General features: G+C 37.1%; 1 protein-coding gene across 7 annotated transcripts in view; it reads left to right on the top strand.

Moving 5' to 3' along the window:
- The window catches only part of IFT81 (intraflagellar transport 81), a 193,417-nt gene that overhangs the window by 133,119 nt on the left and 36,632 nt on the right, over window positions 1-23,666 (top strand). For all 7 annotated transcript variants that reach the window (XM_049619366.1, XM_049619368.1, XM_049619365.1 and 4 more), the window contains one exon: window positions 18,139-18,288. In XM_049619366.1, coding sequence (XP_049475323.1) covers window positions 18,139-18,288 — 150 coding nt within the window. The remainder of the gene's footprint in view (window positions 1-18,138; window positions 18,289-23,666) is intronic.

Below are 23,666 nucleotides of genomic sequence, written 5' to 3'. Positions count from 1 at the left end.
AGTGAATGAATGAAGCAAAATATCTTGTGTGAAGGACAGTGCTTTTTTTTTTTTAAAGCAAATCAAGAGATAGGTATAGGTTATATTTTAATTCCTAAACATTGCCTATACTTTACCACTTCCTACAGCTTACTTATTTTATATTAGCTACTTAGCTACTAGGCCTCCGAAAAAGCTACTTTGAAAAGCTGCTCACATCCAAACTTCAGTTTTGGCTTTGAATAGTTATAGAATTCATACTGTTACAAATTGGCAGTGAACCTTCACTGTGCCAAACACAAGTGAGTTGTTCCCATGGTGCCACTTTTCTCTGTGGTACTTGTGATTGTAGTCTCCCAATATGCCTTTAGCTTTTTGGGAAGTAGTAGATTTCAACAGTCAGCACTTGACTGAAAAATTCCTTTGGCTTTTAATATCCACGTCCAGATTGCTTTAAGAGATGGGGATATTTTAAATGTTACTTGGAAGCCAACGGGGTGTGCTTTGTGACATCCTTGCTATCCGAGGGGGGAAAGGTTAATTATGCAACAATCTTGTTTTATAAGAGGCCATGCTTCCTCCTAGCATTTTTGTTTTTTCTTAAGAAAATGCTGCCCAACTGACAAGAAATACTAATTGCTATGGCCACAGTTGGCATGAATAGTGCTTATAAATTCAGTGTTAGATATTCCTTCTATGCAAATGTGAGGGTATAGAACGTACTGTCAACCTATTAGGTTTTATTTTTGATAAATTATGGTGAATAGAAGTGTCTGATGACAGAAAAAGGCATACTTTTCTTAAAGGGAAAAAGGTAACTTTGGAAATGAGGTCAACCTAATTTTTAAACAATATCTGGTCAGAAACTAGAACAAATTAAGTAAATCATTTGGCAGTTACCTAAAAGAACAGAAGGTATTGGGGAACATTAAGCATAATTTTGTAAAGAACAAATCTTGGTAGACCAGTTTTATTTTCTACTTTGATAAAGTGGCAGACCATATGGACAAAAGGGAGGAAGTTTGTTATACTTAAAATTATATAATATAGCTGGACTTCACTGAGGTTTCATTTGGTATCACATGGTAATCACCAAAAAATCGTGGTTTTTTGCCACCCATCTGTTAACACAGTTGGTGAGACGGCATCGAGAAGTAGTGGCATGGTATTTGGAAAGAATTTCTATGGCAGGAGTCACAAATAGGAGAACAAGGAAGGGCGGGCTAACATTTATGGAGCACTGTTTATACAAGGCTCTGTGCTAGATGCTTTACAAACACACACTCCTTTACTTCTTGTGTTCTTATTCCTGCTGTTCCCATTTTGCAGCTGGGTGAAGCTCAGGGAGATTGTAGATGCACTTCGAGGTAACAAGTGGCCAAGCTGGAATCCAGGTCTCTCTCACCTGTTCCTATAGACCTGAGCAAATCACTTCTCCATCTGTAAAATGGGGATGATTGCTCTTCACTGTCATTATGAAGAACACGCAAAATAATGGATGTCACAGCTTCCCAGTCAACATGTAACATCTGGCATCCAGAAGTCATTCCTATGGGTCTCATGTCACTGCATGTGTGAGAAGCGGTGTAGTGGAATGGTTATGGGCATGGGCTCTAGGATTTGATTGTTGGAGTGCAGATCCTGGCTTTGTCATCTTACTGGCTGGGCAACATTGGGCAGATTCCTTAACCTCTTTGTACTCTGCTGTAAAATGTGACTTTTATTGCTATATACCTCCTGGAATTATTACTGTGCAGATTAAACGAGTTAATACCTGAAAAGTGCTTAGATAGCACTAGCACATGCTAAGTGCTCAATAAATGCTAGCACCTGATATTTTTATATTTTCATCAGTCACTTGAATGAAGAGTTTGAAAGCTAAGAATATAGTTTGCAGCTTAAAACTTGAACTTAGTATTTCCCAAACTGGGTGCAATTCAGTAGAAATAAATATGAAATAGTTTCTGTTTGTGGATAAATGATTTACACAGATTCAGGATGGGATGAGATGACACTAATGAGAGTCGTTTTAGCTGCTATCCACTGAGCAGTTACTGTGTGCTCAATCTTTAAAAACATATCGTTGGTGATGGTTGCACAACAGTGTGAATACACTTACTGCCACAGAACTGTACCCTGAAATATGGTTAAAATGATAAATTTTATACCGTGTATGTTTAATCACAGTAAAACACACATGTAATATATCCTGATTCATCCTCTCAAAACACTTGTGAGGTAAACATTATCTGCATTTTGTAATTGAGAAAATAAGATTAGAGAAGTTTAAGTAACTTGCCTAATGTCACACAGTTAGTGAGTTGCAGAGTAAGGATTTGAACTCGGGTCTGACAGTCACAAACTGGAAACGTTAGCCTGGTAGAAACTGTACAACAGCCATTTGTTTGGATACAAACTTTCATTCCTTGATTATCCATATGTGATTGTTTGATTAATCTTTTCTTGGAAAAATTTAGGAATGTGACTGTTAATGAGGATAAGTACTATACATATAGTAATTTTTATTCCTTTGTCATTTTCTTTTTAGAGGTCAGCTAGCAGTTTTTAAAGTTCAGTATTGAAGTATGCATTTTGATGCTTCCCCTGCCATTAAAGTTATTCTTCCAGATGTTGCATTTTGTCTGAGAATTTTAGCTCTTCTGTTTGCAGATGACAGGTACTACAGGCATTTGTGCTTCACTAGACTCTCATTAGTATTCCCTGGATGTTTCTTATTAATAATAGATGAAGTGTCTAAAAATTCTTTTTCTTTCATTGTACTTTGGTTATCATTTTAACATTTTAGTTTCATTGTATTGCCTTGCTTAATTATGGCAGTAAGCATAGGAATGTGTTTATTTCTTATTCTGCTAGACTTCTAACGTGGGTAGGAATTTCTTGAACTGTTGAAATTATCTTCTCAGTGATAGAGATTTTCTTGCCAGTCTAGTCTATCTTGATTTCTTTTTCTTCACACCAGTATTTTTCAGGTGATAAGAAGGTTAAACTTAGAGACTAGAGTCTCTTAACATAACTGAAAATTGATACTAACAAATATGTTTCTGTGTCCTGAAGTTTTTTATATTGGATTTAAGTATGTAGTAATTAAGCACAAATCTGGTTGAATTGATATTCTCAAAGAATTTTGAATGCTGTCATCTCTGAGAGAAGTTACCCAAAAAATACCATGAAGCTTCGTCCCTAATACTGACCTGTTTGTCATTCTTATCAATATTTAGATTAATTAATAATTAATGTTTATTATGCAGTTACACTGTGCCAGGCACCATATTAGGCTTCTTATATACATTATCTCATTTTTTTCATTGAACAACTCTAATTGTTACAATAATTATTCAAGTTTTTACAATTATGGGAACCAAGGCACAGGGAGGATTTATGCTAACTCACCAAGATCACATGGCTAGTAAGTAGTGGTGCCATGATTTGAACTGAGGTGGTCTGCCTCCTAAACCCTTAATAATTTTCACATGACAGGAAGCCAGAAGGAATAGTCAGCGAGAGACAGATGATAGAATTGGGATTCAAAGTCATCTTGGAAGCCAGGAGCATTGTGCTGAAACAAACAAAATGCTGTTAATAGGATGATAAACACAATGTTGTGGAATTCAAGTTCTGTCTCCCATCTCAACATATCACCCATGAATAATGCAGCATTAGAAAACAAATTATTATACTCCATTAATAAAAATGTAATATCCCATTTATGGTGATATTATGCCCGGAATGTTATGTTACAGTTTTGGCATATGTGTTAAGAAGGACATAGTCAAGGCAGAGTCCAGGTGTAGGTGACCAAAATGGATGAAAACTCTGGAAACTTTCATAGAGAGAATTGATTATGTATTAACTGAGCACACACACACACAAAATAGAATTGCACTTAAATTTCAAAAGGATTATGGAAAGGATGGTGTGCAGAAAAAGAGTTAACATAGCAGGCCTGAAACTGCTATTCTTAGAAAATCTTGTTTGCAAGGTTGGCCCTTGTCTGGCATCTAGGAACTTTGATTTTAGAAAGATTTCCACCATTCCCCAAAAAGAATTGCTTACTGTGCCTGAACTGTGAGTACAAAGAAAGTGGTTTATGTTGAACACCTGCTTTCCTTCTCAGAGCCTGGGATTTAGGTAAGGGCTAGGCAGACAGTATGCCTCTGTGGCCAGCCCCCAAGTAAAATGCCTGAGCACAGAGTCTCTAATGAACTTACCTGGTTGGCAACATTTCACACATATTGTTACAACTCATCACGTATTGTTACAACTCATTGCTGGAAGAATTACGGGAGAAGACTCTTGGAAGCTTGCCCCTGGTTTCCTCTGGATTTCACCTCATGTGCCTTTTCCTCTTGCTGGTTTTGCTTTTATGTTTTCACTGTAATAAAACATAGCCAAGAATACGACTATATGCTGAGTCCTGTGAGTCCTCCTAGCAAACCATTAAACCTGGGAATGGTTTTGGGCCCCCCCCCCCCCCAACACAAATCGGTTAATATTCTTGTTTGACAGAAGGCAGAATTAGGACCAATGGTTAGAAAGAAATATTTGATCAACTACGGAAAATTTTCTACAACTTAAGCTTCCTTCAGTACTGAAGCAGGCTGCTTTGGTGAAGCAGAGTGCTCCAGCATTTAAAATATTCTGACAGAACCTGGATGAGAGACATTTTAGAAGTAACATGTGCAGTTAGTAGAAGAAAGATTGTACTGGATCAATGTTTGGGGTTTTTTTAATCTTAAAAAATCTGACTATACAAGTAATACCTGAATACATTCTTGTGGTATGAAAATGAAGCAATAGGCATAAAGTAAAAGTCTTCCTTGACTGTCTCCCACCCCCCATCCCAGTCCCTCAGTCCCTTTACCAAAGAGAAGCCACCGCTTCCAGGTTTGTGTGCCCTTTCTTTTCAGTCCTTTCTCTAAAGATAGATATAGATCCTACCGTTCTGTGGTTTGTAAAATGTAAATGGTATTATACTGTGTGTATTGTGCAACTTGCTCTTAATAAAATGTCTTGGAGATTTTTCCATGTCCATAATGAGGAGATTAAGAGAATTCTGTAGAAGTTAACAGAATCAGCTCTGGAGCCAGAACACCTGTGTGCAGATCTCTGCTCTGCCACCTGTTAGCTATTCAACCTTAACATGTTACCAGACTCCTCTGGGCCTCAGTTTCCTTGCCCATAAAGTGGGTGCAACTGCTGTGGAAAACAGTATGGCAATAATTCAAAAGTCAAACACAGAATTACCATACGACTCAAAAATTCCCCTCTGAGGTTAGAATCCTCATGTGGTTTTCTATTAGGATTTTCTAAGTGCAAATTATTGCTATTATTCCAAGTTATGGTAACTTCAGATATTTGGACAGGATTTTAATATTAAGTAACCTTAGTTTTCCATAATTTGGAGTGCTTTTAAAATGTTTACACAGAATTCTCTAACCTTCTGCAGGATTCAGTGTGAGAAAAAATAGGAAAACATAGTATTATACCCTAATATAATAGCTAATGGTCAGACATCTGACTCTGAGTTGTCAATAAATTAACATTGCTGTGGTCAATGTGATTTTTGAAGATAGCATAATAACTAAGTAGCACGTCTTCCAGAATATATACCCTGTTATTGTTTCGCCAGCTCATAGCCCATGGTCCTGAAATGTACTTCCATAGCACTCTGTTCCTGTGTGTTGTAACATAACACACTTAAGATCAATTGTTCAGTTTCTGCTTCCCCTGAGAAAGCAGTGAGCTCCATAGTGGCAAGAGCATATCTATTGTTCACCATCATGTACTTAACACTTGGCACATAACAGACACTTGGTAAATGTGTGGAAACCTGAAAGTATATAATGTAGTCTAGACGTGTGTATGTCTTTCATCAGAAAAGTGATAATATTAAAAATGTCTTGGTCCTTTTTAGTAGGCTTTGGTTGATAAGAAAAGTTATTTATATTAATTCTTCAACCTAACCATAGTTGCATATTTCATTGTATAGATATTTCATTGTACAGATTCATTATTTTTGGATACCTGACCACACACCTAAATTTACCATTTAATCTGGTAGCCTCCGTTAATTCTTAGGTAAGTACAATTTTGCTATTTTTTTCTTTGCTCTTCCATTAAGAGAGAGACTCAGATGAGCAAAGAAAGAGCCTGTGCCTCTTGTAAATAAATAGTTCCACATAGCTACTGATCATTATTGTCTTAGTCACCTTCATATCTCAGAATCTCTGCTTTAATTATTTGAAAAAGCAAACAAAAAATCTGCCCCAGTGGTATAGTGCTGGTCCCCTTCCTAGAGCTGTCATTCAGATGAATGCCTGCCTTTGGGGTCTGAACTTTTTTATAGCAACAAATGAACCTCTGGTTAAAGTCCCACTGGCACTTCATGCAATCAAAGGTCACTCCTGGTTAATGGTGTGTGAGTATAGAATCCATTGTGTTTTGTTCCCTAACCATTACAAGAAGCTCACCTGTTTTGCAGCTATGACTGCTTTAAAAATGTGCTTGGTCAAATAATGTTTATGAGAAGCTTTAGAAAGATCCAACCAGTTCATTCTACAGCTACTGATAGAAATCCTAGAGCTAAATTGCAAAGATTATGAAATCTTCTTTAAATACTTCAAAGAGAAGCCCAGCGAAGATAAGGGAATCCTGGCAAGGTTTGCTGCAGCTGTCAGATCCCGAAAAATTAGGAATCAAATTTTGACACTTGTAATTGAATCATCCACCCTTCTAAGTGAGCCCAGGCAAACCTGTGATATTTTTAGAACCTTTCAAACCACATCACACTCTTTAGAGTTCATAGCAGGACCCAAGGCCCCTAAAATTTCCCAAGAGATGGAACAAAACAGAATCAAATAAATTTAGCTCAATCTGCTAGAATAGAAGTAGTGTATTTATGCAAGCAATCTAGGTAATGCCACAGTTTCAACTGAAAATTTGAAAACTTTTCATTGAAAAATTTTTTGAGAGTTAACTGCTTGGACAGCCATTGAAAAATCCATTAACTCTAATATAATAACAGCTGTGCAGTGGTGATTTGATTTATAATAGAAGCATAGAGACCTTGGACGGTATGATTAACTGTGTTTCACAGATGGATGTTCCTGTGCCACAAGTTTCATTTAAGACAGATTTCTACCAGCATATATCATATTGCTTATTATAGACTCTCTCAAAAGAATTAGCAGTTAATTATATTGCTTATGGTTGGCTTGGTGAGATTTTCTAATTTAAAGTTAAAAACATAATACTAACAGGTTGGAAAAGGTTAGAATAGTATTTGTATGTGTGTCTGTGTTGGCACTAGTTATGATGAGTGATTTGAAAAGACTGTCATTTTAACAGAAAACAAAGGTTGCTTTGAAACATTTTGTCTTGCCTTAAAACAAGTAGCAAGTCTGAGACCAGACTTCAGGGAGTCAAAATGATTTATTGGAGCATAACATGAAAAGACGACCTCTTCAGGTTTTCTACAAGTCTGAATTCAGCCAGAAGACACTGACAAATGGGTGAAAAAATCGTGACCATAGGGCATATTCATGCTACTCTTGAACAGTCATCTGACACCTAACTCTCTTGGGCCTATTTCTGTAGTTTTCCATGCTTAAAAATCATTTGATGAAATAACTGACCAAGATGTGATTTAATTAATAAATGGAAAATAGCATGCATATTGGACTAACAGGATTTGAGGACAAAAGCATTCGTTCTAGTCCAGTTTTTTTAACTTGCTGAGCTTTGGTGAGTTGTATTAATTTCTCCATAGGTTTCTTTCTTTATAAAAGGGAAGTAGTGCTTTTTCAAAAAAAAAAAAAATAGATCCTTATGGTTCTTGACAATGTATATATTAAATGGGAGTCCTCACAGCTAATTACTGTGGAAATAGTTTCATGCTGGATATTGAGGTGGAGAATTTGCAGCAGGAGCAGAGATTCTGGTTTCCGTGTAAATATCCAAAATGATGCCTGGAATCTAATAATGCTTTTGAGTTCCAGATAAGCTTGAAGAGCATTCGTAAATGGTTACATACTTAAGGAAATAAGCTGCTTTGTCCATTTAAAAAGCTAGCCCAGATTTTGATCATTATTATTAAAAGTTCTAAAACGTATTAAGTGGATAAAAGGAGAAAGAACATCTGGCAAATTCCATTTTGATCACAAAGGAGTAAAATTAGTCCTGAAGCTAGAAGCTAGCACTATAAAGCCTTAATCTTATTGATCTCAGAGAATGATGGCTGTTCTTTCATAAATGACAAAGTTAGGTTACAAATGCATGTTGGTCCAAATGTTTAATAATAGCTGCTATAATGGGCCTTCCTGCACAATGTAAAGCTTTATAGTTCATTTTAATGACAAATTTGCTTGATTGACCTGCAATAGTGCACTATAGAAAGCTTTTCCCTAATGATCCAAGGATTTGTTGCTTATCTCCTATGCCAGACTCCCTTTAAAAATTATTTTTAAAATATTTTTAAACTAAAATATTTTTTAAGTTATTTAAGAAAGAAACCTTAAAGAATTCACTAATAATCCTACTTTCCCAATACAACGGCTATTTTTCTTTTTAAAAAAATTTTTTTTAATGTTTATTTATTTTTGAGAGGGAGAAAGAGTGTGAGTGGAGTGGGGCAGAGGGGAAGAGAGAGAGAGAAGGAGATGCAGAATCCAAAACAGGCTCCAGGCTCTGAGCTGTCAGCACAGAGTCCAATGCGGGGCTCAAACTCACAGACTGCGAGATCATGACCTGAGCCAAAGTTGGATGCTTAACCGACTGAGCCACCCAGGCACCCCACAATGGCTACTTTTATTTCTTAATTCTCTTGGTGTGTGTGTGTATACACACACACTCCAAGAATATAGATCTGTAATTGCTTACAATAGTGATTATTCTGTTTTAGCTCTAAAGAGCATCTACCACACTTACATTTGTACTTTTCTGCTTACTCTAATCACTTGACATGTCTTTATTTCTTTACTGTTTAGAAGAAACAGTACTCGTCTCTTATTTTCTAGGTACTCCTTAACTATATTCAAACAGAATGACAGACATTAATCATTATTCAACTTTTATAGAATTTTAGTGTATTTTCTAGATCTTATTTAAAAACTACCTGGTTTTATTTTAGACAAATAATCTTTCATTTTACAATGGAAACACTGTATGTTTTGATCCTCAGAGGTTATAAAAACCCTTTACACAGTAATAGAGTATAGTTTACACAATAATAAGGTATTTTCAAGAATTGGCTACTGAATAATGGCAATGATGGTTATTAATAATTACAGATATTTAGGTCAATAATTTGTTTTATTTTATTAAACTGTAAACAATGATAGCTCCTATTTATTGAATGCTACACTAGGCATTGGGCTAATTGCCTTATGCACATTTTCGTATCACTCTAAGTATTGTTACCTTCTTTTTTTTCCAGTTGAATTAATTGATATATAAAGACAAAAAAAATAATTGCGCAAGGTCACTTTAAGTGGTGGAGCCAGGATTTGAAATTATATTTCTCTGATTATTATATTTCCTGGAATTTCTCTGGAAATTATATTTCCAAAGCCCATGATCTTGACAAGTCTCTGAACTGCTTGTACTGCTCCTGTTGTGCTGCTCCTGGGACCTTTAATGATTTAAGTTCTAAATGTGACTTTTTTGCTCATATAAATTATTACAACACAGAATTATGAGTACATTTAAATTTTAATCCTCAAAGTCTATTCAAAATAAAATCTATCAGCAGTTAGGTTTTTGTTGGTGATGGGCAGGTTTTGAGGTGGGTTGCACTTTTAATTTAATTACAGTTTTTTTAGATTGATACAAATATGTAGTTTAAAAAGCAAAACATTACTACACAGCTCATAATGAAAATATGATCCTCTTTCACACTCCCAAGTCCTCCTTCCTTGAGGCAACCACTCTAAATGCCTTTGGTTGTCTCTTCTAGTGTTTACTTCTACATTTCTAAATAACGTTTATGCTGAAACTTTAAAACTTTTTTCAGTTGTTGGCATACTACCGTAGGAAATAAGGATTTAGCCCTACACTCCCCATTCCCTGTCTACTCCCATACCCATCCTTTCATTCATTAGAGCCTCCCAATATAATTATAATTGGTTAAATCATTATTTAGTATATTCATTGTAATGATTGTAGAACCATAGTTTACAGCTGAGCCACATAGTATATACTATGATTACATATCCGTTCTTGTACACTTTTTAAAAAATTAATACTGACCTCATTTTTTTTTTTTTTTGGTTTGGTTAGTTTTTAAATGTACCTGTCACCCACTCATCTCCAGACCTTCTGATAGAACCATGCAACTTATCTTAATATGGCATATGTTCATATACAGTAATCTATTAATTACATTTTGTAAACCTTAGGTTTATTGTTCCTGGAGTCCCTTTCATTCTTCTGTTCCAGTCTTGGAAGATTTTTATGTAAGCTTGCTGTAAACCGTAGATCCACTGTAAACTGTAATCTGAGGCTTTGTATTCATCATCCTGGAAATTTCTTTAGTGATTCTCTTGTTTTGGATCCCCTACTTCCCACATCCCAAGTCTTCTCTTTCTTAGTTTATTTCCTTGTTGTAATAGAGAATGTTCCTGAAAAGGGGGGACTGGGGAGGTACATTTTTGAGAAACTTGCTTGTTTGAAACTGTCTTTATTCCATCTTCATATACATGATTGATAGTTTGACTGAATGATGAATTCCAGTTGAACATCTTTTTCCCCGAGAATTTTGAAGGTATTGTTCTGTTGTCTTCTAGTATTCGTTGTTGCTGTCTGAGGCTGTTTCGATTCCCAGCCCTTTGATGTGACCTTTTATTGTTATTATTGTTGTTATTTTACCTCTCTTGAAACTTTTGGGATTCTCTCTCTACCTCTGATTTTCTAAATTTTTAAGATTATGGGCTTAAATGTAACTCTTTTCTTCTTTCATTGAGCTGGGCATTCTATTGGCCATTTTAATTTAGAATCTTATTTTATATCCTTCAGTTCTGGGAGATTTTCTTGTATTATTTCTACTCTAAAAAAAATTCTCTTCAGGGTGTCTGGGTGGCTCAGTTGGTTAAGTGTCTGACTTCAGCTCAGGTCATGGGTTTGAGCCACTTGTTGGGCTCTGTGCTGACAGCTCAGAGCCTGAAGCCTGCTTCAGATTCTGTGTTTCCTTGTCTCTCTGCCCCTACCCTGCTTATTCTCTGTCTCTCAAAAATAAATAAACATTAAAAAATATTTTTTAAAATTTCTGTTCTGTTCTAGAACTCATTAGTTACAGTTGGAGTCTTCTATATTGATTCTTTAATGTTTACTTTCAAAATGTTTAATTAAAAAAATGTTAAGTAAGAGTAGGTGACAATATGTGTGTGTTGTGTTATATGCGAAGAGTAAAGAATAATGAGATCATGAACATACATACACTTAACACTCAGCTTTAAAAAAAGAAACTGTGTGGCTCCTGTGTGCCTCTTCTTTATCCCATTCAATTCCCACCCCTCTCAGAGGTAACCACCATCTCAAGTTAGGTATTTGTCATTCTCTGACTTTTCTTTACTGTTTGACCACACATTTGTATCCCTAAATGATATATTGTTTAGTTTTCCTAAGCAATACTAATGGAAACCCTTCTCTGTATATTCTGTAACTTGCTTGTTTTGCTCTACATTATTTCTTGAACTTATAATTGTTTACTTCCAGTATAGAAATATAAATATATAGAGATATATAAAATTGAATCTACAACAATTCATTGTGGCTTATTTTCCAGTTTTTTTTTGCTATTGCAGTGTTTCTGTCAAAATTCTTATGTATGTCTCCCATGGCTGTGAACAGAGTTTCTCCAAGGCAGTGTTTCTTACCTTTTTTCAAAACATGACACTTAAAAAAATTTGATCATTGTTTAGCATACTGACATAAAAGGACAAGGCTGCTTATAGCTGAGGGTGACTGGCTTGGGAGTTCTTTATAGTATCTTACCCAGCTGCTGCAAAATCTTAGTGGATAAATGCCTTGGCACACACTTGATATTTGTGCCACATGACTGCAGTGGAACATAGAGCATGCCCCACTTATGAAGCCCTGCTCCGGAGCGGTACCATTCACAGAGTTGTCTGAAGACCAGTTCTAGTCCACAAACTGTTAGTTACTAGTCCATGGCCATGTAAGTTGAGCAGAAACATTTAGAAACATTTATAGTGATGTGATATTTTTATTATTTTAGAAAAGTGTCCACTCCACAAATGATTAGAAATTTTAAAAACTGCTCCATCACCATAGATAAATTTGAAATGCCCTGCCATTCATGGAGTGGAGTTGGTGGGGCATAGGGTGAACACAATGTCAAGTTAAGTAGATACAAAATGTTTTCCAAACTGTTGCTCTAAATTAGAAATCCCCCACTCCAGTGGTGTCCCACTTCCTCCTCATCTTCACCAACACTTAGTATTGAAGGACTTACTTTTGCTAATTTGGTGGGTGTTAAAATAGTATATTAATGTGGTTTTAATTTGTGTGACTGATTTGATTACTAATGAGACTGAGCATCTTTTATTATGTTTATTGGCCATCTTGGGTTTCTCCTCTGCTAAAAGTCTATTCAAGTATTTTATCTGTTTTTCTACTGAATTTATTTGTCTTTCACTTACTGATTTATGGGTTTAATTTATATATTTTGGATACAAATCCTTTATTGGTTTAATGTGTTACAAAAATGCTCTCCCAAATTGTGATTTATATCCTTAACCTCTTAATACATATTTCGATGAATGACTGTTCTTGATTTTAGCCAAGTTGAGTTTATCAATCATCTATTTTCAGTTTGTGCATTTTGTGTCTTGCTTAAGAAATCCTTTCCTGTGGTGCCTGGGTGGCTCAGTTGGTTGAGTGTCTGACTCTTGATCTCGGCTCAGGTCATGATCCCAGGGTCATGGTATTGAGCTCCATGCTATCGGTGCTATATGAGCTAAGAGTAGAGCCTGCGTAAGATTCTCTCTCTCTCTCTCTCTCTCTCTCTCTCTCTCTCCCTCTCCCCCTCTCCCTCTCCCTCTCCCCCTTCATCCGTTTGCACACATGCATGCTCTCACTCTGAATATCAAAAAAAAGTGTTTCCTATCTCAAAATTATAGTGATATTTTCCTATATTCCAGAAGAATTTTAGTTTAGTCTTTCACATTTAAGTCTGTAATCCAGTAAGAATGGATTTTTATATGTTATGAAGCAAAGGGCCCATTAATTGAAAGTCAATTCTTTTCCCTCAAATTTTCCACAGCAACAGTCTACATAAACAAAATCCCTTTGAGAGCTTAAATAATTTAAAAAATATATAAAGGGTTTCTGAGACCAAAAAGTTTGAGAATCACTGTTACAGATCCACAAGAAAAAATTAAAAGCTCCAATAAATAGGCAAAGCAATCTTGAAAAAGAAAACCAAAGCTGGAGGCATCACAATCCCAGACTTCAAGATGTATTACAAAACTGTAATCATCAAGACAGTATCGTACTGGCACAAAAATAGACACTCAGATCAATGGAACAGAATAGAGAACCCAGAAATGGACCCAGAAACATATGGCCAACTAATCTTTGACAAAACAGGAGAGAATATCCAGTGGAATAAAGACAGTCTCTTCAGCAAGTGGTGCTGGGAAAACTGGACAGTGACATGCAGAAAAATGAACCTGGACCACTTTCTTACACCATACACAAAAATAAACTCAAAATGGATGAAAGATCTAAAGATAAGACAGGAAGCCATCAAAATCCTAGAGGAGAAAGCAGGCAGAAACCTCTTTGACCTCGGCTGCAGCAACTTCTTACTCAACACATCTCCGGAGGCAAGGGAAACAAAAGCAAATAGGAACTATTGAGACCTCATTAAAATAAAGAGTTTCTGCACAGCAAAGGAAACAATCAGCAAAACTAAAAGGCAACAAACGGAATGGGAGAAGATATTTGCAAATGACATACCAGATAAAGGGTTAGTATCCAGTATCCATAGAGAACTTATCAAACTCAACACCCAAAAAACAAATCATCCAGTGAAGAAATGGGCAAAAGACACGAATAGACACTTCTCCAAAGAAGACATCCAGATGGCCAACTGACACATGAAAAAATGCTCAATGTCATTCATCATCTGGGAAATACAAATCAAAACCACATTGAGATACCCCCTCACACCTGTCAGAATGGCTAATATTAACAACTCAGGCAACAACAGATGTTGAGGATGCAGACAAAGAGGATCTCTGTTGCACTGCTGGTGGGAATCCAAACTGGTACAGCCACTCTGGAAAACAGTATGGAGGTTCCTCAAAAAAATAAAAATAGAACTACCCTACGACCCAGCAATTGCACTACTAGGTATTTATCCAAGGGATACAGATGTGCTGTTTTGAAGGGGCACATGCACCCCAATGTTTATAGCAGCACTATCAATAATAGCCAAAGTATGGAAAGAGCCCCAATGTCCATCGATGGATGGATGGATAAAGAAGATGTCGGGTGTGTGTGTGTGTGTGTGTGTGTGTGTGTGTGTGTGTGTAATGGAGTATTACTCAGCAATAAAAAAGAATGAAATCTTGCCATTTGCAACTACGTGGATGGAACTAGAGGGTATTATGCTGAGCGAAATTAGTCAGAGAAAAACAAATATCATATGACTTCACTCATATGAGGACTTTAAGATATAAAACAGATGAACATAAGAGAAGGGAAGCAATATAAAAACAGGGAGGGGGACAAAACAGAAGAGACTCTTAAATATAGAGTACAAAGAGAGAGTTGCTGGAGGGGTTGTGGGAAGGGGGATGGGCTAAATGGGTAAGGGGCTTAAGGAATCTACTCCTGAAATCATTGTTGTACCATATGCTAACTAACTTGGATATAAATTATAAAAAAAAATAAATTATAGAAAAAAACTCCAATAAAAAAGTGGGCCAAAGGCAAATAATTTTTTTAATCCCCACGGATGAATAATGAACATGACAAAAAAGTGAATTTCCTTAATAAATGCAGATAAAAAGTAAAATACCATTTTAATTATCAAATTGACAATTATTAAAAGTACTATAAATAGCCTTTGAAGGGCAGTTTGGCAAAATCTATCAAAATCCTATTTCCTTCTTACCATTTCTGAAAATATGTCCTATAGAAATTATTAAGAATGTGTCTGAAGATTTAGCTTCAATATATTCATCCGGGTTTTTTGTGATAGTTTGAAAATTCAGAAATAATCTAAAATCCAAATGATAGAAGAAATGTCCAATGGAAGAAAAACATGGATAATGTATTTTCTTTCCTCTAATTCATCCAGAGGAGTGGGTCCCTTACAGTGCTTTGATGGCCACCTATTGCTTAATTGTACATAGCCATCATTAATCTGGCCAAAACTACCCTTCCCTTACTTAGGTAGTCTGTCCAGTGAATGTCAAATAGTAACCAATCAGCACAGAGCACATTGAGTAATTGGTGGGTTTGTTCTTCCACCAAAAATATTTATAGCTTTTAGCTTTTAAAAATAATTCTGGAGCACAGCAAGATAAAGAAGGGAAAAATTGGCCTAGATTACAGAAGATAGCAGATGAATAGGGTTGATTTCACTTTGGGCACTTTGCCCAGGACACTTTTAATAGAACATATAGTTACTCTAGGGATTCTGAGTCTGTGGTTATGGCAGGCTTACACGTTTATTCTTTAAAAGGAAAAATTGCAAGTTATTAGACTCTAGGTACATTGGTATGACTTAAATTTTTAAACCATTCCTGTAATCCAGCTATTGATAATTTGCTGTGTGTGGGCTGGATTCCTTACCATTAAAACTAAATCATGGATAGAAAAATATTTTGAACTTCCTTCCTCTAAAACACAGTGGGTTCTTCATTTCTTTCAGAGTTTAAGTCAAGTTTAAAAAGTCTAAACTAGGAATTAGAAGGTTATTTTTTTAAAGTATATTTATTCTGAGAGAAATAGAGTATGTGTGTGAGCAGGGGAGGGACAGAGAGAGAGAGGGAGAGAGAGAATCCCAAGCAGGCTCCACGCTGACAGTGTGCAGCCCAGTTCAGGGCTCAAACTGGAAATGTGAGATCAAAAGTCAAGACGCCTAACCAGCTGAGCCACCCAGATGCCCCTAGGAGGTTATGTTTTTGTGAAGAATTCTTAATCTTACTATTTTTGAGGACTTTCTTTGTGTACTGAAAAATCAATCAAGTCTTCAAAGAAAAAATCACCTAAATGTTAGAAATGTTATGCTTCCTATTTTATACCTTACAATTTAGAATTATTGCCCTCATGTTTAGCCTTATAAATTAGAAGGAAAAATACCAACATGGTAGTAGAGCTTAGTAGGATAGTAGAGTAGGATAATGGCTTTGAGTGAACTTTATCCTTTTTTCTGTTTTCCAAAATTTCAGTAATTCATGACTTTTATTATTTGTAAAATTATTTATCACTCTCCTCTCAAGTTAGCCTTTAGAAGGACTGAGTATTAAAAAGGCTAAGATTCTAGGGGTGCCTGAGCGGCTCAGTTGGTTAAGCATCCAACTTCGGCTCAGGTCATGATCTCGCAGTTCGTCAGTTCGAGCCCCGCATTGGGCTCTGGGCTGACAGTTCAGAGCCTGGAGCCTGCTTCAGATTCTGTCACCTTCTCTTTCTGCCCCTCCCCCACTCACACAGTTTGTCTACCTCAAATATAAACATTAAAATTAAAAAATAAAATAAAAAGGCTAAGACTCTTAAGGAATTATCTTGTATTAGGTAAAATGGAAGCTTACTTTTGTTTTGAAGTAATGTGCTTAAATATAACAGGCCAAATTCTTAGTTGGAATTTTTCGAAAAATGTAGTTAATAAAAGGATAAAGCAGGAAGAAAAATTATTTTATGTAGTAAGAGAATCTGAAAATTATTAGCATAATGGTACATAAGAGGAAGTAATTTTTTTTTAAGTATTCTGTTTCAGAAATACCAGAAATTTCTCACATTTGCTTCTGGTATTTGCTTCTTATATCAAGCAATACTTTTAATGAGCCAGAATCTTTACACCTGCTGTTTCCTCTACCTGGAATGCTCTTTGCCTCTTCCTCCTTCCTCTAACACACTCTTACTTCTTCAGTCTTGGCTCAAATGTAATTGTTTTGGGAAGCTTGCCATAATCCACCTCCCCTAAATCCCAATGCCCACCTTTCCTACCTTCATCCCAACCCAGGTTAAACTCCTGTTATTTATTCTCAGGACACCTTCATAATGTTCAACCATGGTTGTAAACATCAGTTCAATGTTTGTTTTCACCACTATTTCCTTAAGCTTGGTGAGGGCAGAACTTCTGAGTATCTTGTTTAGAGTTGTATTCTCAATGTCTGGCACAGTGCCTAATACATGATAGTTAGTAAATAGAGCTTATCAAATGAATTCCTGTAATTACTATTCATTTTCATTTGCTTTTTCCAAACTATAGTTGGTATTACTTAATAGTGGGGATCTTTCCGCTAGAGTAGTTATAACTTTATACCTTTGGTGTAAAGGTCGGTAGATAGCTGAATTAAGCAACTGTAAATTCCCACTAACCTGGAACATTCTTAGCTTTTTAAGGTTTGGGATGGGCTTCATTCCAATGTCTCAGATGCTTCTTAGTGTATACGGTCACAGTACACTTCTTTAAATGATAAATAGTAGCTATAGGTTTTGACTATTCTGATTGGCCATATTAATCTCAATAGATGCAGTGCTTCCAAAATAGTACAGTATGCAAGAGATATCATGGTAGATCACAGCCAGAATTGGTTTCCTACTTTTTCTACTCCTCCTCCTCCTCCTCCTCCTCCCCCTCCTTTTTTAAACTTTTTTTTTTTAATAGGGTTTAGTTTCTGTTTTTTTAAACCCTTATTTGTAAAGCCCCAAATGAACAGCTTTTACATAAGGATTTACAACATTTAGATTGGTCCAAAAATTAAAACCTACACAAAATATTTTAATTGAGCAGTTAGTCTTTCCAAGTTTTCTAATGAAACTAAGTTATTATATACTGGTGACACAAATGTTAGACAGTAGAAAATAAAATGTTTCTAATACATTGAAGTTAACATATTTAGCAACTACTTTTATATTCATGTTACATATTGTGTTCTTTTATAGTTCAAACGATATGTCAGTAAACTTCGAAGCAAGAGTACAGTTTTCAAAAAGAAGCATCAAATAATAGCTGAATTTAAAGCTGAATTCGGCCTCTTGCAGAGGACAGAAGAACTTCTTAAGCAACGGCATGAAAATATTCAACATCAACTGGTAATACAATGTTATCTGGAGTGCTAGAAATACAAATGCCAGGAGGTTCATAGGTTGTAGCTGTATACTGAGGTTATTGTTTTTACTGAAAACATCATAAAATTATTAATTTTCTCTGATTAATTACAGAGATGTCATATAAGCTGATTCATTTATTTTTTTAATGTTTATTTATTTTTGAGAGAGAGAGACAGAGCATGAGCAGGGGCGGGGCAGAGAGGGAAGGAGACACAGAATCGGAAGCAGGCTCTAGGCTCGGAGCTGTCAGCACAGAGCCGGATGCAGGGCTTGAACTCTCGAACTGTGAGATCATGACCTGAGCCAAAGTCAGCCACTTAACCTACTGAGCCACCCAGGCACCCCAATTCATTTATTTTTTTAGTGTAGCAGTAAGCACTAACTTTTTCATGTGTGCTGACATTGGGGTAATTAATAGAAGCTGAATTCCAAATACATCTTTCTAGTTAATATGAGAAAAATTATCATACCAAGAAGAGTGACTGTAAAACATTTATTTATCATGGCCTGTTGGGCAGAAGTTTCCAAGCAGCCACTTACATGGAGCTTTGAAAAGAAATATCCGGGAAAGGTACCACATGGAAGTTTGCCTGCAGGCTTGCTCCTTATGTATTTGTGCCTTGGTTGTCATAAAAGAGTTAAGTCCAGAGCAGTCCCTCTAATAGCAAAGCTGTTCTCATTATGGACACCAGTTCCTCAGAGTTTTCTTGATTTGAGTTTTTTTGTCTTTTCACCCATGGGGAAATTATTTCATCAGGTTGTTGGTGGCAATAATCTGGTGGAAGTAAACGAAGTTTCAACCAGTCATGGTTAAGCTGGCAATATGAACTTTCTGTCTCATGCTGTTAAATGGTGTTTGGTTCTAGGCAACTTAAGATAGAAAATTTACTATGTAGCAGCCATGGATTCTAATGACACTTCTTCCCAAATTGATAGGTAGTTAATTGTGTTTCTGTTCACTTCAAAATATTTTCAAATTTCCATTATGATTTCTTTGATCTATGGATTATTGCTTAAAACTAAACATTTTCTAGTTACCATTCTGTTATTGATTTCTACCTTATTTCCACTGTGACCAGAGAACATTCTGTGTGATTTTAGTCCTTCGAGATTTGTTGAGTGTTTCATTATGGTCCAGCAAATGGTCTATTTTGGTCATCGTGCCAGCGCAGTTGAGAAGAATGTATATTCTGCCGTTTGTTGGGAATGGTATTCTCTATATGTCAATTCAGTCAAGCGTGTTAACCATGATAGTCAAATCTTCCATATTCCTACTGATACTTTTGTTTTCTTGTCCCATTAGTTATTGAGAGAGGTGTGTTAAAATCTCTATGATTATTGCTTTGTCTGCTTTCCTTTAAATCCATCAGTTTTTTCTTTACATTTTTTTCTTAATTGGGTTCCCTAGAAGCAGAGCCTGAGAAGGCAGTACTCTGTACAAGTGATTTATTGAGGGAGGGAGTGCCTTCAGAAGAAGGGGAGTGGGGAGAGCAGATAGGACAGCAGAAAAGAGCCAAGCAAGGATGTAGTCCTGACTAGACAGCTTCATTTTGATTCTGTGAGGAGCTTTGGAGCATAAATTGCAGCATGAAATTGATTCCATCTTGAGGCAAGGGGGCTGGCCTTTTATACTCCTGTATCAGTCAGTCATTGGCTGTGGCACAGTGTAACCTCCTAGCCCAATGAGGCGGCACTCTCTGGAGAAGGGGCACCTGTGAACCTTTAGCAGCCAGTAACTTTCATGGCAGCTTGCAAACAAGGTCTGAGTGAGGCACCAGCAACGTCCATTACAATCTACCCCTTACAATGTTGGGATCTACCTGTTTTTCATGTTAAACTCACTCCATTTAGGTATAGCTTCTACAGGATTCTGACTGGTCACAATTTCTAGGAAAATTTGTAGGAGGAGGGTTAATTGGACAAATGAAAACTCCCATTGCTACATTTGGTCCCAAGGACATAATAATAATCAGCATCTCCTTCCTTTACCATCCATTCTAGATTTCCCTCATGTTTGGCTAGCACCTCCACTGGTCTAAATGATTTATTTGGTGGAATGACTCAGTCCCTCATCTTTAAGAGGTGTGAGTAATCATGACCTTATCAGGCTGTGGTTGCTGTCTTTACTTATTTACTGTTAAAACCGGGCATGGGAGTACCAAGATATGCCCTAATGGATCATCTGACTGCCAAACATATTCCTATCTGCCCTTATTATATAGCAGCTTATGTATAGCATTATGATGTCCTGCCAATATAATAACTCCTTTATTTGTCTGCTGGTCTATGAGTATGAGGAGCCCAAGTGACGAAATGGTAGCCAAAGCATTAAGTTTAAAGGCCTTTTATTGCACCTTCTGGTAAAAGCATATGCACTCTGGAAACCAGAAAATCTGTACCTATAGAGCCTAAATGTGCCAAGAAAGGAAATATAATTCCCTAAGTGGATAAGTTGGCATCCTGGTGAGTGGTGACACTCATACTTTCATTCTGTGGCTCTAAGACCAATATATTCCTTCTGTTTGCAACACAGCACCAAATGGTGGGCATTGGTCTAAGATGTACATTCCATCCTAAAGAATAGAGCTCATCCTCACAGGCCATCAACTCTAAGCTGACACCTTAGCTATACCTTCAACAAGGCCTTCTACCAGCCTATCAGGCTATTAGCTTCCTGGATGGTGGAGTATGTGACACAGAGACTGAATCCCATGGTCATGTGTCCCCCACCATATCTCCTTTGCCATAAAGAAGATTCCACATCAGTGGAAGATTCCACATCAGTAGATCAAATACTCTGAGCCCTTGGATATTGATGCTGGCTACAGCACTGTGGGCAATAAAAGCAAATCCTTACTCAGAATATGGGTCAGTCCAAGTCAGGATGAAATGTTGCCCTTTTTAAGGCAGAAAGATGATTGGTTTCCTCAAGGTATGATTATATCTAGAGCTCAGGATTGGTCTCTCTATTGTTGCCAGGTCAGACATTTGGCAGTGGGCGTAGCTAGATGGGCATTGGTGAGGGAGCCCATGCTATTTGGCCCTTGCTTAGCCCCCATCTCTGTCAACATAGCCATTCTGTTCATGAGCCCATTGTCTAAGCACTGGGTGGCCAATAACAGAGGCTGGCTGATATCTACTGGCCAAATCATCCTTTCCACTTGGTTGTTTAGTGTCACTTCTGCTGTGGACATTCTTTAGTGGATATTCTTTTGTGATCAAAAGATCTTCATACTTAGTGTGTTGTGCCCATAGGTCTATCTGCATGCCCCTTCCCCAGACCTCCCAATCTTCCAGTCCTGGTATCTTGCTTCTTCCAGGCCCCTGGCCAATAAGCTAAGCCACTTGCCACTTGGCCAGAGGATACAGGATAATCTAGGGGTTCAAGGTTCTCAAGTGAGTCTTGGCAGGTATTCCGTTCCAGACTCAGCACCCTTTCTCAGAGTCCTGACTTTAGCATAGAATATATTCAGTTTTCTCTGAAGTTTTGCCCTGCTAACAATTAAATTGTGTGCCTGGTTTTCAGCTCCCTCTGACCTTCAGCCATAGGAAATGAGGGTTTCTTTGAAGTTCCTAAGAAGGTTCTCTAACCTTATCACTTTACTTTAAATTACTGATTAATATATTTGAGCCTGTCATTTTATCTCTTCAACTATACCTGGAGCTTAGCCACCCCAATTCTATAGTCCTTATAGTTATTATTTCTCCATGCTTCTCAAACACAAGCAACATTGTGCCAGCTAGTATAGTGCATCCCTGTGACAATCCAAGAAGCAGACACCAAGATGTACAAGAGATTTGTTGGAGGAGATACATATGAAAGGTAAAGGCAAGAGAGCCAAGAGGAGGCAGGGAAAATCATTAGGCCTTAATATAAGTGTGACATCCATGAAGGGAGAGAGAAGGAAGGACGATTATGTAGGAAGAGCCTCAGACTGCAGCACAGTTTGGGGAAAGTTTTGGTTAGAATGAGGGAGATTCCTGAACTAGTCACCCACGAGAGGAGCCCCCTGTCAGGCAGGAATGGGCCAGCACTAGTACCATTGCCATCCTCAGTCATTGCTAGGAGCATCCTGGGAGAAACATGGGCGTGGTAAGAAAATGATGGTGGATCCAGAGGGGCAGCGGTTATGGCTATCAGTCCAATCTGTTCTTCTCGGCAGGCTCTCCTGAAGGAGATCTGAGCAGACCATTCTCATGGCCACCACTGTCACCTTCCACATATACTCTGCCTCAGTTCACCACAAGTCTTAGCAATTGCACTGCTATAACATGTATGGGACTAACAATGTTCAACCCGCCACCAGTGATGGAGCCCTTGGTTCCATTCAGCCAGTGAGTAATGCCACTCTAGAAGCCCATTCTTAGAGTTTGATCAGGTTCTCTAGAAGCAGAGAAACAAGAAGTCTTATTGCTCTTCACATGAATAATTCAGAGAATGCTCTTAGGAGAAAGGAAGTGAAGGAACCCGAATGAAGCAATGAGGCAGAGTGGATTCATTTGGAGCCCAGTTTCCGTCTGATCCCATGAGGAGCCCTGGAGCACAAATTGCATCATAAAGTTGGTCTCATTTTTAGGCAAGAAAACTACCCTTTTGTACCTCACTGTCAGTCATTTGCTGTGGACCCTCACTACCACCCAGGAGGTGGTATGATACAGTTCCTGTTCAGCCAATTGCATACTTTGAAGAAGGGGTAGCTGTAAGCCATAAATAGCCAACAGCTATTCTCACAACAGCTATGGGATTAGGTACCCTGACCCGGTAAGCAAATCAGGACGGAGCCCCCACTGCAGATATACTGAGATTATGTTATTAGTCCATACAAATCTAGTATCATTATCTTCCTGATAAATTGGCTCTTTGATAATTAGGAAATACCCTTTTTTTTTATCTCTCAGAATAGCCTTCGCCTTAATATATACTTATCTGTTATTAATACAGCCACACAAACTTTCATTTAGTTAATGTTTAAAAGACATACATCTTTTGCATCCTTTCAACCTTTCTCCATCTTTGTAATTATTGTATATTTTTTGTAAGAAATATATAGTTAGCTTTTTATTTTTGTACAGTGTGGCCATCTTTGCCTTTTACTTGAGGTATTTAATCTCTTTACATTTAATGTAATTACTGATTTTTTTTCAACATTTTCTATTTGTTCCATCAGTTCTTCATTCTTTTTTCTCCTTTCTTCCCTTCTTTTGCATTACTCAAATACTTGTATCTTCCATGTTTCCCCTCTTTTAGCTTACTGGTTATAGCTTCTTTTTGTTATCCCTGTTATTTCTTAGTGCATAAGCCAGAAACTATAACATGCACCTCTGACTAATTACAGTCTTCCCTGTTTTACTATATCGGG

This window comes from Panthera uncia (assembly GCF_023721935.1).
Source record: "Panthera uncia isolate 11264 chromosome D3 unlocalized genomic scaffold, Puncia_PCG_1.0 HiC_scaffold_8, whole genome shotgun sequence".
In the NCBI taxonomy this organism is placed as follows: Eukaryota; Metazoa; Chordata; class Mammalia; order Carnivora; family Felidae; genus Panthera; species Panthera uncia.
Note: the sequence above shows the minus strand (reverse complement) of the source record. Positions and strands in the feature narration are given on the sequence as shown.